General features: G+C 41.7%; 1 protein-coding gene across 2 annotated transcripts in view; it reads right to left on the reverse strand.

The window, feature by feature from the left end:
• Positions 1-567: 567 nt before the first annotated feature.
• mcidas (multiciliate differentiation and DNA synthesis associated cell cycle protein) overlaps positions 568-13,956 on the reverse strand; it is a 28,768-nt gene continuing 15,379 nt past the window's right edge. For both annotated transcript variants that reach the window (XM_055634278.1, XM_055634287.1), the window contains 3 exons: positions 10,792-11,021; positions 8,831-8,941; positions 568-2,632 (listed from right to left, as the gene is read on the reverse strand). In XM_055634278.1, coding sequence (XP_055490253.1) covers positions 2,168-2,632; positions 8,831-8,941; positions 10,792-11,021 — 806 coding nt within the window. In that variant the 3' untranslated portion in view covers positions 568-2,167. The remainder of the gene's footprint in view (positions 2,633-8,830; positions 8,942-10,791; positions 11,022-13,956) is intronic.

Below are 13,956 nucleotides of genomic sequence, written 5' to 3' on the forward strand. Positions count from 1 at the left end.
GAGCATTGAGTATAGAAGTTGGGAGGTCATATTGAGGTGTATAAGACGTTGGTGAGACCACATTTGGAATATTGTGTTCAGTTCTGGGCAGGGGTCAAGGAAAGAGCATACACATCGCTGCCCTGTTTCCACCAATCTTTCCACCACCACGCACAAGAGGCGCAAGACAGACACCATTGTACGCAGATGCCGAGAAGTGTGTTCAGCTCTGGCTGATCTTGTGTGTGGACTCGATAAGAAGAGGTTCTAGGCAACATGTTATAGGAATGATGTTGTCAAGCTTGAAGGAACTAGAGGGTGTGAGCTATAGGGAGAGTGAGTAGGCTGGTTCTCTATTCCATGGAGCGTAGGAAGATGAGGGGTGATCTTATAGAGGTGTAAAAAATCATGAGAGGAATAGATTGGGTAGATGCACAGTCTCTTGCCCAGAGTAGGGGAATCGAGGACAAGAGGACATAGGGTTAAGGTGAAGGGGAAAAGATTTAATTGGAATCCAAGTATCCACTTTTTCACACAAAAGTTGGTGGGCGTATGGAACAAACTGCCAGAGGAGGTAGTTGAGACTGGGACTATCCCATCATTTAAGAAACAGTTAGGCAGATACATGGATAGGACAGCTTTGGAGGGATATGGACCAAATGTAGGCAAGCTACTAGTGTAGCTGGGACATTGTTGGCCAGTGTGGGCGAGTTAGGCCGAAGGGCTTGTTTCCACACTGTATCACTATGACTCTATTGGTGTTCTGGTTCTAAATTTGCAGAATTCACAAATGCTATGCTAGATTGAATTTCCAGGTAATCTGTAGTTGAAATAATAAATGATACAAAGCTCTCCATACTTGAAGTCATGGGGTAAATATTTAACAGCCATTAAAAACAACAGTAAACAGATCAAGTTGGCAGATCATATTTCACATTTGAACCAGCTCAAAAAATGGATTTCCGTTATAAGAATATGGGAAATCTGATCCACAGATGGGTAGCTGATAAAATTTGGGAATAATGGGAACTGGTCCCATAAACTGGTCCCTGGCTGTAGATGACAGCACTTCGGGCCCATATTGAACTAATTTAACTTTGTCTCATAAATTCCAATATTTAAGTAATGTTTTGATAGCTTTAAAATTATTTTGATTCCAATGAAAGGATATTTATCTCTTCGCATCAGATTTTTACATTTCTTCCAATACTGTGACGAGTTTTTGAATGGACTTTGAAACAATCAAGCTGAATAAAACATTAGCACAGAATTAGAACATTTGATGCATTTAAACTTTAATCATGCAAAGATGCCTGTTCAATTGTCTCCACTGATGTGTACAGCAGCATAAGAAAACAGTCATCATATTTTTTCCACCTAAATAAGAAGCATGACACATCTCTATTTCTTTTGCTGTACAAAATGACTGAACTATAACGATTGGGTTAAAAAGCAAAGAGAGTTAAACTATTTACAAATCAGTTATGTACAGGAAATAAGTTAAGAAACATGTTTCTTTCTACATATTGAAAACCCTGAAGATTTGTGTAAGATGGAGTTCAGTTGGTGACACTAAGGTTATGCATACTTAGACAACCCTGGACTTGTGTACCAAAATGTAGGCTGATGCTGATTCTGAGGGAGTCCTGACTTCAGGACATGAAGTTAAATCATGACTCCATCTGCTCTTTCAGATGCATATAAAAGATTCCATGATGCTATTTAAGAATTATCCCCAGTATCATGGAAAATTTATCATAATCAATATTAACATATTTCATCTTATATTATTGAGTATTATGTGCAAATTAGTTACTATATTATTAACTTTCTACCAATGAGTACATTTTGAAAATTACTTCATTAGCTGTAAAGTGCATTGGGCCATCCTGGAGTATTGAATGTGGTGTAAATATTCAAATCTTTATTTTATTTCCAGTTCTGATTTTTTGTGAATAATAGTCGAATGAGGTAAAGTATAACACAGTGAATACACACATGAAAATCACCTTTACCAATAGTTGCAAAATATTTGGTGGATCTGAAATATAATTCCTTTGAGGAAGATTTTAATCTTCTAAGTGCTGGCAGTGCAAGAATGCTGCATGGAATTCCTTCATGTATTTTATTTACTGAAAGTAAAATTAATTAAGTCCCACTGGTCAGTGTAGTTAGCTGATCATCCCAATCAATTTGGAATCCATCGGAATTTGAAGCCACCACTGGGTGTTCTGGTGGTAAATGCATTACCTTGAGGAAATGCTAATGTTCTTATTGTGCAGTGATCACGAATTGAAGTCTTAAATGACACATCATCGTCCAACTCACTGCCACTTAAGTTGACTGCATTGCAGCCTGTAGATGTCTTAAGTCCATTGAAGCTTCCATACATGTTGATAGTTTCCTGTTCTTCAGTATAACTTTCTTCTCCTGAATTGCAATATACTTTAAGTTGTTTATAGTTTGTTTCATTCAATGTTTCCAATGCTGCACTACATTTCTCTGAAATGTCTCTTAAGATCTCATCCACTTTTTCACTCTCCTGGGTATCAAAATAGGTTCCCTCAACTCGTTGCCGCTTATCCGGAGACGTTGAGGGAACAATTTCAGATGTGCTCTCTCGGGTATCCCGGCAATCGTGATTTATAAGTTTCTGATAAAAGTTAAAAGCATTGATTAGATTTTATTTATAATTGCACCTTCCTTACAATGTGGTCTCACCAATCTCATACAGTTGTTGTGTGACACCCCAACTGCTGAACTCATTACCCTTACTGCTGAAGGTAAGAAAGCCATTTACCTTCTTCACCACCCTGTTTCACTGCTTTCAGGGAACTCTGGACCTTTACCCCTGTTGCTTTCTTCTCTACAACATTCTCAAGGGCCCAACCATATACTGCCCAGGATATTCCCTAGGCTTCCCAAAATGCACTATCTCACACTTCTCAGTGTTAAATTCCATCTGCCATTTCTTTTCCCACTTCCCTAGTTGAACCAGATCCTTTTGTAAACTTAGATAGCCCTACCCATTGTCCACCAAACCACCAATTTTACTTCGGAGTCACGTGAGTGACTACGTGAAGAACCCTGCCAGGACGCATGCGTGTCATATCGCTACACACCTTTGCAACGAGTCACAGCAGGGGGAACGACGTTTTCCTTAGCGGCAGAATTTAAAAGCCGGGAACAGCAGGTAAGGAGACTTTGCGTTCTTCCCACTTACTTTACAGGTGGAAGCATGGACAGATCCACGAGAAAGAAGGCTGCGAAAAAGCTGGCGGGGGAGAACCGTGGAGTTGCGGGCAGCCGGCAGCAGCAGCCGACGGCACGCCAATCTCCCGTAATGGGAACAGCTGTGCCCGACTTCGCTCCTGCACCGGCCAAATCTACACCCCGGCCAGGCGGTAAAGTGAAGCAAAAAACAGACAGAGTCGTTGACTCCGATGAGTCCGACTTTGAACAGCCGCGAGCGGCCAGTGCCCGTGAGCATTGGGGCTGGTTGGAGCGGCTGGGGGAACAGGAGCAGCCGCGAGCGGCCAGTGCCCGAGAGCATAAGAGCCAGTTGGAGCGGCTGCAGGACCAGGAGCAGCCGCGAGTGGCCTGTGCCCGAGAGCATAAGAGCCAGTTGGAGCGGCTGCTGGAGGAAATACTCCAAAGTGGCAGGCTCCGGGAGATGGAGACTAGCCACAGTGGGCAGCTAGTAAGTCCTACAGCAGTACCTCTTGTGGGGCTGCGCAGTGTTTCTCCCTCATCAGAGGGGAGTACGGGGGGTCAATTCTGGGCTGACCCTGAAGAGGGGTGCAGAACATACCCCTAGTGTGCATGGGGTGCAAGAAAACCTGTTGGATATGGTGTCCCAGTTTATTCAACCCGACCAAACTGGCCAAACCCTGGAGCCCAAAATAGCGGCAAGTATCGACTACATGTCATTCAACCAGCTACAGGGACAGGCATTATTGGACACCACAGCAAGACACTTACCACCAGGGAACTGCAAATCACTAAATGTTCCCAGTGTCAACCAGTGCATCTGGAAACATGTTGGGGCATCAATCAGAGCCAGGGACATGAAAATACAAAAAGTTCTGAAAGTCCTAACAGCAGGAATACGGCTTTCGCCCGCACATTGAACGAACAAGTCATGACCCAAGATCACCAAGATGCACTGGCTTTATTTTGCAACTCCCAATACGAGTTAAACAGTATTAGGAAGAGTGCTATCCAACCGGCTTTAGACCCCAAATTTGCAGGCCTCTGCAAACCTGGAACCTCCAAACCACCAATATTACTATTTGGAGGCGACTTATCCAAACAGGTCAAAGAACTTGACGAAGAGGCTAAAACCCTGGGGCTCATAAAAGCAGCGTCCAAAAACTACTTCGGCCAGAAACAGCACCTCTACGCACCCACCAGTCGGCCAAGACAAACTGGAGAAAGCGCAAAGGCCAGGAACAACCAACATCGGTCTTTTTTTAGGCCATGGCGCAGACCGGCCTTCCTGGAAAATGTGCAAACCCTCAACAACAACCCAACTACAGAACCAGACACCGGCGCCTCAACGCCCATGGAGGATGTCGAAAAAGTAACAAACCTACCACTGGTAACCATGGAGGTAGGTGGGTCTGGTTCCTTACAAATTGAAGGGAGCATGGAGGTTGGTGGGAGATTACAATACTATCTGGATGCATGGAATAAGTTAACTACCGACACTTATATTTTAAGCGGTATCCAGGGTTATACCATAGAATTTATACAAAAACATAACCCTCCAGTTCAGCATGTACCGAACCGAATGTTCGTGCTTACAGGCATAGAAAAATCAAAAGCACATGCTGAACTACAGCGGCTTTATAAAAAAGGAGTAATTGAGAAAACCCAACACGAATCACAGGAATTCTTGTCCAACATCTTTATCAAAAACCAAAAAGATGGTGGTTGCCGCATCATCATCGATTTGACTACTTTGAATACTTTCGTACAATATATTCATTTCAAGATGGAAACCTTTGTTACTGCTAAGCAATTGATTTCCAAAGGTTACTACATGGCAAGCATCGATTTAAAAGATGCTTACCATACAGTACCCATAAGAGGTGACCACAGATGCTATTTAAAATTCAACTGGATGGGTCAGCACTGGCAATACAGGACACTCCCTCATGTGTTAACATCAGCCCCCAGGCTGTTCACAAAAATTTTGAAACCAGCGCTAGCGTTTCTGCGGAAACAAAAACACATGGTAATGGCATATCTAGATGACATACTTATTGTGGGCAAAACTTTGGAATTGGCTAAACAAGCGGTAACAGCCACAAAACAATTATTTGAAAAACTGGGGTTTATCATCCATCCAGTTAAGTCTAAATTAACACCTTCAACCAAAATGGATTATCTGGGGTTCACCATTAACCATTCACATGTCAGTGACTTTGCCGAAAGAAAAGGTTACAGCCTTAATAGAGGCTTGCAGCAAAATCATTGACATCATTAAACCATCCATCAGACTGGTAGCAAGAATAATTGGGAAGATAGTGGCTGCGTTTCCAGCCACACAATTCGGACCTTTACATTATCGAAATTTACAGAGAGCGAAAATAAGAGCACTCAAAATTAATGGTGGTCGTTTTGACAGACCAATGAAGCTACCAACAGAAGCCATAATGGAACTAAAATGGTGGGAACATAACATTAGGCATTGTTCCAATCCAATCATTATCAGCAACCCGTCTATGGTACTACAAACTGATGCCAGTGCACTTGGTTGGGGTGCTACCAATTCCATCTCCAGCTGTGGAGGGAGATGGAATGCACAGGAGGCATCATTATTACAAACACTGGGCATAAACTACCTGGAGATGTTAAGTGCATTCCATGGCCTTAAGTCATATTGTTCTGGGTTATATCACCAGCATGTTAGACTACAAATTGACAACACCACCGTGGTAGCATATATCAACCATATGGGTGGAAACAAATCGACATCATGTGACAATCTGGCCAACACAATTTGGCAATGGTGTATCCAGAGATATATTTGGATATCAGCTACCTACTTACCAGGTAAACTAAATTTAGTGGCAGACACCAGGTCACGCAAATTCAATGAAAACACTGAATGGATGTTGGATAAAAATGTATTTGCTGAAATTACAACATGGTATGGAACACCAGATATCGATCTTTTCGCATCCAGGCTCAATCACCAGTTATCGAATTATGTTTCATGGGAACCAGACCCTGGGGCAGCAGCAACAGATGCATTTTCGCTGCATTGGGGAAAATTGTTTATTTATGCATTCCCTCCTTTCTGCCTCATCAGTCGGGTATTAAGGAAAATACAGCAAGACTCTGCATCTGGTATTTTGATAGTACCCGATTGGCCTACTCAACCATGGTTCCCGGTGATACTCGACATGGTATTAGAACCATGCATCACCATCCATCATAGACCTAATTTACTGGTTCATCCTGTAACAAGGGAAAGTCACCCATGTCATAATTATACAAACCTATTAATTTGTAGAGTTTGAAAGCACCTCTACTACACCTGGGACTGACGGACCAAACAGTGGACATGATTGCATCGGCCCACAGACAGTCCACCAAAAAACAGTACTTGGTGTACATCAAGAAATGGGAAAAGTACTGTCACAACAATAATCTCATCCACAGATCAATCAACATCCCGCCTGTTCTGGAATTCCTGGCAAGCCTCCATTACGATGAGGGGCTCAGTTATAGTGCCATCAACTGAGCCAGAAGTGCTCTGTCAACACACCTGTGGCAAGGAACAGAGCGGCATTCTGTTGGGACACACCCCTGGTAACCAAACTCATGAGGGGCATTTTTAATGCTAATCCTCCAAGAACCAGGTACACCCAAATATGGGATGTGAGCATTGTACTGGTCTCCACCTACAGCTCTGTCCCTACAGAAACTGACAATGAAAACAGTCATGCTGATGGCCTTGGTCACGGCACAAAGGGTCCAGTCGCTATAGAAACTAAGGCTGGACAACATGACTATTTCATCTGGGAATTTGACTTTTCACATCTATGAATTAGTCAAACAGAACAGACAGGGGTCAGCAGGGCTAAAAATAGAATTCAGGGCCTACCCGACAGATGATCGTCTCTGTATTGTAACTCACTTACTATTATATATGGAGTATACAAAGATCATCAGAGGCAAAGAAATGGCACTTTTAATCAGCTACAAACAGCCACACAAAAAAGTGACGGTCCAGACCATCTCGAGATGGCTAAGACAGGTCCTAATAAAGGCTGGAGTAGACACTAACATTTTTAAATCTCACTCCACCAGGGCTGCAGCTACATCGGCAGCTATGAAGTTGGATGTTCCAATGGACCAAATCCTCAAGACAGCAGGATGGTCAACGGAGAGAACTTTCCAACAATAAACCAGTCATTGAACCTGGAACATTTGCAGAAACAATTTTAAGTTATGTAATATGATTTTACCCCACAAATAGGGGCTATGATTTGGTGTTAATAAATTTATCATTGTTTTCAATATCGTATTGATGTCTAATGATGTTAACACTATTCTCCCCATAATCAAGGCAGATGTGATGCATGGACTCGTTTTCCACGGCATGAAATCACAGAGCTTTAAAATCTTCACGTAGTCACTCACGTGACTCCGAAGTAAAATAGTAAGATTAAATGAGAACTTACCAGTTTGAAGTTTGATCGTTATTTTAATGAGGAGTAACATTGAGGGAATACGTGCCTTCCGCTCCCACCCTTGATCATATACTCAACTGGTATCTCTTCTCTAATCTTACTATGTTTAGTCATTACAGTTATCTGTGATTTCACACCGCTGCTTTGAAGAATGACACGCATGCGTCCTGGCGGGGTTCTTCATGTATTCCCTCAACGTTACTCCTCATAAAATAACAATCAAACTTCAAACTGGTAAGTTCTCGTTGAATCTTACTATTTTGGTGTTAGATGCAACTAACTAAGATGAACTACATTGTCATCCAAATCATTAATATAGGCGATGAACAATAAAAGACCCAGCACAGATCCTGCAGTACACTACTGGTGATAGGTTTCCAATCACTCTTTCCACAAGTCCATTTTGAATCTAGCTCACTCTTGCCTGAAAGAGAGCCCAATGATTCATATACCTCAATTCCTCCCCCAATCCCCAGCACCAGCTTCATAACCATGTAATTATCCTTACCACCTATTTGTTCCTTGCCTCTCTAATTTGTGCCTTAGGAGTAATCCTAAGATCCTTAAACTTGTACATTTCAAATTACTACCTAACACCCTAAATTTTCTTTGCAGGACCTTATCTGTCTTCTTACCTATATAATTGGTACCGATATTGACCATGACCTCTGCGTCCTCATCATCACTGTTCAGTGTCCTGTGCCTGTTCTGAGATTCTTTTGACCCTGGCACTAGGGAGGCACTACATCATCCTGGAGTCTCACACATGGTCACAGCATTTTCTCTCTGTGCCCCATACTCCATAGTTCCCTGTACTTATTGCTTGCTTAGTTTTGGCACGACTCTGCCCCACAGCAAAACCAAAGGAGATGCCAGCGATCTGGCAGCTGCTGCTATTTTATCAGGATGGGCTCTCCGGCCCAACAGTATGGAAATTGGCACACGTGTTTGACAGGGTGGTAGCCACAGGAAATTCCTGCGGTATCTGTTTACCTTTCTTGGTGGTCACCTCTTAATTTCCAATTCCCTGAAATGCCTAGTCCTTCTTCAAACAGCTTTTCTTAAACCAGGTCTGCACGATGTATAATTATTCCAAACTCTACTCATAAAATGTAAATAATGGTGTGAACATTTATAATACTTACATCAAGAATTGATGCCAGATGTTTTGCCCTACTAGCAAGTTCTTTCAGCTGGATATTCCTCTCCTTCAGTGATAATATTTCACAATGCTTTCTCTTTAAAGTGACTTGCAACTGCAAAAGAGAATATTGATCATTCACAAAGGCGAACACTACACAGGTTGAGTACATGATGCATCACATATTCTAAAAGGATAGAACTGCAATTATATTTAATGCTTCATGAACAGAGCAATGGATGGTCAGAACTTGTTTTATTCATATTCACATTCATCCTTTTTTATTGAGTTACTTCTAATATTTAAGACCCTGCATTTTAAAAACTCTGCTAGATACATGGCGAGAGTTTTGCTCCCATTATGTATCTGGCAGGATATTCCAATTTCCAACCACCTTAGTCAAAATAATTACATCCTCCTCATCTTCAAAGTTCAAAGTTCAAAGTAACTTTATTGTCAATTCAATTATGTAACAGTAGTTACACAGAGGATCGAAATTACGTTTCCCCATACTCCAAATGGGCAAGTAATATTAAAAACACAGACAGACAACATACCAATAAAAATAGACAATAGACATACAATTTAAAAATTATATTCACATCCTGTAGCAAATCTTTATTTACTACACAATGTGTGCAATATAGAAAAAGTCTCTTAATTTCGTACAATTGCCTTTGCCTCTATATGAATCCTTTTTACTCATTACCTCTCCCCACTCTCTGAGAAATAATGATGTCATCATCAATTATGCAGGTTCTGAACATAGGAAATAGCTCAATCTTTATTTTATAATGTTTTCACATTTATTAAGTTTCCTGTTATTTTCTCAGTTTTAGTGGATTTGGTATTGGTAGCCCAAGTTGCTTCTGGCCTATTGTTTGCCACGTCTGTCATCAGCGTAATGTCTATACACTCACTGTGTGTCTTCAATGGTTTTAATATCTTGTGTAAAACTGCTGACCATACTTTGCTTAACCAATGTTTTATTCAGTATATCCTGTAACATAATGGAGCAGCCTGGACCATTGAATTAGATAAATTAATTCAAGCACCACCACAACACCAGGAGGAAGTTAAATTCAAGTTATTAATTAGACCCATTGTCATTTTTTAAAATGTTGTTGACAATAGTGACCGTGAAAGTATTGAATTATTGTGAAAAAGAACACATCTGATTCCTTTCAGAAGGGGAAACCGGCCACCTGTACCTGGTGTGTACTGTGGCTCCAGATCTATAGCACTCCATTCAGGACCTACTTAGAACTGGCAACAAATACTGGCGTAGTCCCTGATGTTACTGTCCATGAATGAATAAAACATTTGGAGTCCCCTTAATTTGAGACACTGTACAGTTGACATTATCCATTATCAATAGATATGAAGATATTTTTCTTCATTTGTTTAAAGGTGGGTGTATGATCTTTAGTGCGGAACAAACTGTAAGAATTTTCTGGTCTTCAAGATCATATTTCATTTAAGCATTTCCAGGAGAGAGAACAATTGCTTAACAAAACTAGCCAGTCGTGCTAAATATGTGAATCTTATATATACACAGATATCTAACAAGAACCAGCTGGTTTTAATAATAAGCATATTCTTTATTTAGCTTTTTCTTTCCTGAGATCTTAATGTAGCTGATATTTACCGCAATCCCTAGATGATCCAACTTCTTAGAGTAAGAGTCATTCAGCTCAGAAACAAGTCCTTTCCTCCCAACTTGGCGACCTTGATGCCCCATCTGTACTAGTCCCACCTGTTGCAGGATAGTTCCATTATGGTTTCTTCTTAAACCATATTGTTAAATTGGAATCAAAATGCATTAATCCTTTCAATTATAATATTTTCAACAAATGATTTAACAAATTTCAGGAATATGTAAATATTGTTTTTATTGTACGGTCTTTAATTATTACGATTAAATCTATACTATCACACAACAGTATTTCCAAGTATATTTCTTACATGTTCATTTTCCACAAGAGCATCTCCCAGAGCTTTCTGATTTTCTTCAGCCACATCCCTCCAAAACTGCTCAGGCAGGTGTGTGTGGTCGGTTTGCAGATTCATCTCAATCAGAGAGTTGTGAGCAGCCGACATGGAAGAAGAAATGCACACGTCCAGATGAGACACATAGTCAGAAAACGGTAGGTATGCATCTGTCATGGACATGGGTTGCATCAACGATGTTGGGTCTGTGGACAAAAGGATTAGCAATTCTATTATGTCTCTTCTCCTTATCTCCTACCTTTTTATCATCTTCTAACTCCTTTTCATCTCTAGCCTTATAACTTACTCCACCCATCTGCTTTTCAAAGCCCCTCAGCTGTATACACCTATCACTTGCCAGCCTTATCCCCCACCTCAACTCTGTTTTCCAGCATTCTCTCCCCCCACCCCTCCTCCTCAAGAAGAAGGGTCCCGACCTGTAACATCATCTATCAATTTCCTCTGTGGATGCTGCCTGGCTCATCGAGTTCCTCCACCACTTTGTGTTTTGCTTTAGCATGTGGGGTGTTGTATTAATGAATCGTTGAGTATAAAATCAAAGAGCTTGCACAGACTATAGCGCAAACCAACCTCCCTTCCATTGACTCCATCTACACTTCATCCTGCCTCAGCAAGACCACCAGCAATAATCAAGGAAAACCTCAGAGATAGTTCAGAAAGCCGTTCGGTAATGAAGGAATCCAGTTACGTGGCAAGACAAAAGAACCTTTGATTCTTGGAGAAAGAAACCTATGGGAGAATTTAATACAATGGTTCAAACCTATCATTGGTTTTGGCAGAATAGACAAAATGTGATCCTAGGAATGAGTGGATTAACATATGATGAGCGTTTGATGGCACTGGGCCTCTACCCGCTGGAGTTTAGAAGGATGACGGGGTACCTCATTGAAACTTACCAAATAGTGGAAGGTCTGGATAGAGTGCATGTGGAGAGGATGTTCCCACTAGTGGGAGAGTCTAGGACCAGAGCTCATAGCCTCAGACGTAAAGATAATTCCTTTAGGAAGGAGATGAGGAGGAATTTCTTTAGAAACATAGAAACATAGAAATTAGGTGCAGGAGTAGGCAATTCGGCCCTTCGAGCCAGCACCGCCATTCAATATGATCATGGCTGACCATCCAACTCAGTATCCCGTACCTGCCTTCTCTCCATACCCTCTGATTCCCTTAGCCACAAGGGCCACATCTAACTCCCTCTTAAATATAGCCAATGAACTGGCCTCGACTACGCTCTGTGGCAGAGAGTTCCAGAGATTCGCCACTCTCTGTGTGAAAAAAGTTCTTCTCATCCCGGCTTTAAAGGATTTCCCCCTTATCCTTAAGCTGTGACCCCTTGTCCTGGACTTCCCCAACATCGGGAACAATCTTCCTGCATCTAGCCTGTCCAACCCCTTAAGAATTTTGTAAGTTTCTATAAGATCCCCTCTCAATCTCCTAAATTCTAGAGAGTATAAACCAAGTCTATCCAGTCTTTCTTCATAAGACAGTCCTGACATCCCAGGAATCAGTCTGGGGAACCTTCTCTGCACTCCCTCTATGGCAATAATGTCCTTCCTCAGATTTGGAGAACAAAACTGTACGCAATACTCCAGGTGTGGTCTCACCAAGACCCTGTACAACTGCAGTAGAACCTCCCTGCTCCTATACTCAAATCCTTTTGCTATGAAAGCCAACATACCATTCACTTTCTTTACTGCCTGCTGCACCTGCATGCCTACCTTCAATGACTGGTGTACCATGACACCCAGGTCTCGCTGCATCTCCCTCTTTCCCAATCGGCCACCATTTAAATAATAGTCTGCTTTCCCGTTTTTGCCACCAAAATGGATAACCTCACATTTATCTACATTATACTGCATCTGCCAAACATTTGCCCACTCACCCAGCCTATCCAAGTCACCTTGCAGTCTCCTAGCATCCTCCTCACAGCTAACACTGCCCCCCAGCTTAGTGTCATCCGCAAACTTGGAGATATTGCCTTCAATTCCCTCATCCAGATCATTAATATATATTGTAAATAGCTGGGGTCCCAGCACTGAGCCTTGCGGTACCCCACTAGTCACTGCCTGCCATTGTGAAAAGGACCCGTTTACTCCTACTCTTTGATTCCTGTTTGCCAGCCAGTTCTCTATCCACATCAATACTGAACCCCCAATGCCGTGTGCTTTAAGTTTGTATACTAATCTCTTATGTGAGACCTTGTCGAAAGCCTTCTGGAAGTCCAGATACAACCACATCCACTGGTTCTCCCCTATCCACGCTATTAGTTACATCCTCGAAAAATTCTATAAGATTCGTCAGACATGATTTACCATTTGTAAATCCATGCTGACTTTGTCCAATGATTTCACCACTTTCCAAATGTGCTGCTATCCCATCTTTAATAACTGACTCTAGCAGTTTCCCCACTACCGATGTTAGACTAACAGGTCTGTAATTCCCCGTTTTCTCTCTCCCTCCCTTCTTAATAAGTGGGGTTACGTTTGCTACCCGCCAATCCTCTGGAACTACTCCAGAATCTAAAAAGTTTTGAAAGATTATTACTAATGCATCCACTATTTCTGGAGCTACTTCCTTAAGTACTCTGGGATGCAGCCTCTCTGGCCCTGGGGATTTATCGGCCTTTAATCCATTCAATTTACCCAACACCACTTCCCGACTAACCTGGATTTCACTCAATTCCTCCAACTCCTTTGACCCGCGGTCCCCTGCTATTTCCGGCAGATTATTTATGTCTTCCTTTGTGAAGACGGAACCAAAGTAGTTATTCAATTGGTCCGCCATATCCTTGTTCCCCATGATCAACTCACCTGTTTCTGACTGCAAGGGACCTACATTTATTTTAACTAATCTCTTTCTTTTCACATATCTATAAAAACTTTTGCAGTCAGTTTTTATGTTCCCTGCCAGTTTTCTTTCATAATCCATTTTTCCTTTTCCTAATTAAGCCCTTTGTCCTCCTTTGCTGGTCTCTGAATTTCTCCCAGTCCTCCGGTATGCTGCTTTTTTCTGGCTAATTTGTATGCATCATCCTTCGCTTTGATACTATCCCTGATTTCCCTTGTTATCCACGGATGCACTACCTTCCCTGATTTATTCTTTTGCCAAACTAGTCAGACG

This window comes from Leucoraja erinacea, chromosome 1, assembly GCF_028641065.1.
Source record: "Leucoraja erinacea ecotype New England chromosome 1, Leri_hhj_1, whole genome shotgun sequence".
In the NCBI taxonomy this organism is placed as follows: domain Eukaryota; kingdom Metazoa; phylum Chordata; class Chondrichthyes; order Rajiformes; family Rajidae; genus Leucoraja; species Leucoraja erinaceus.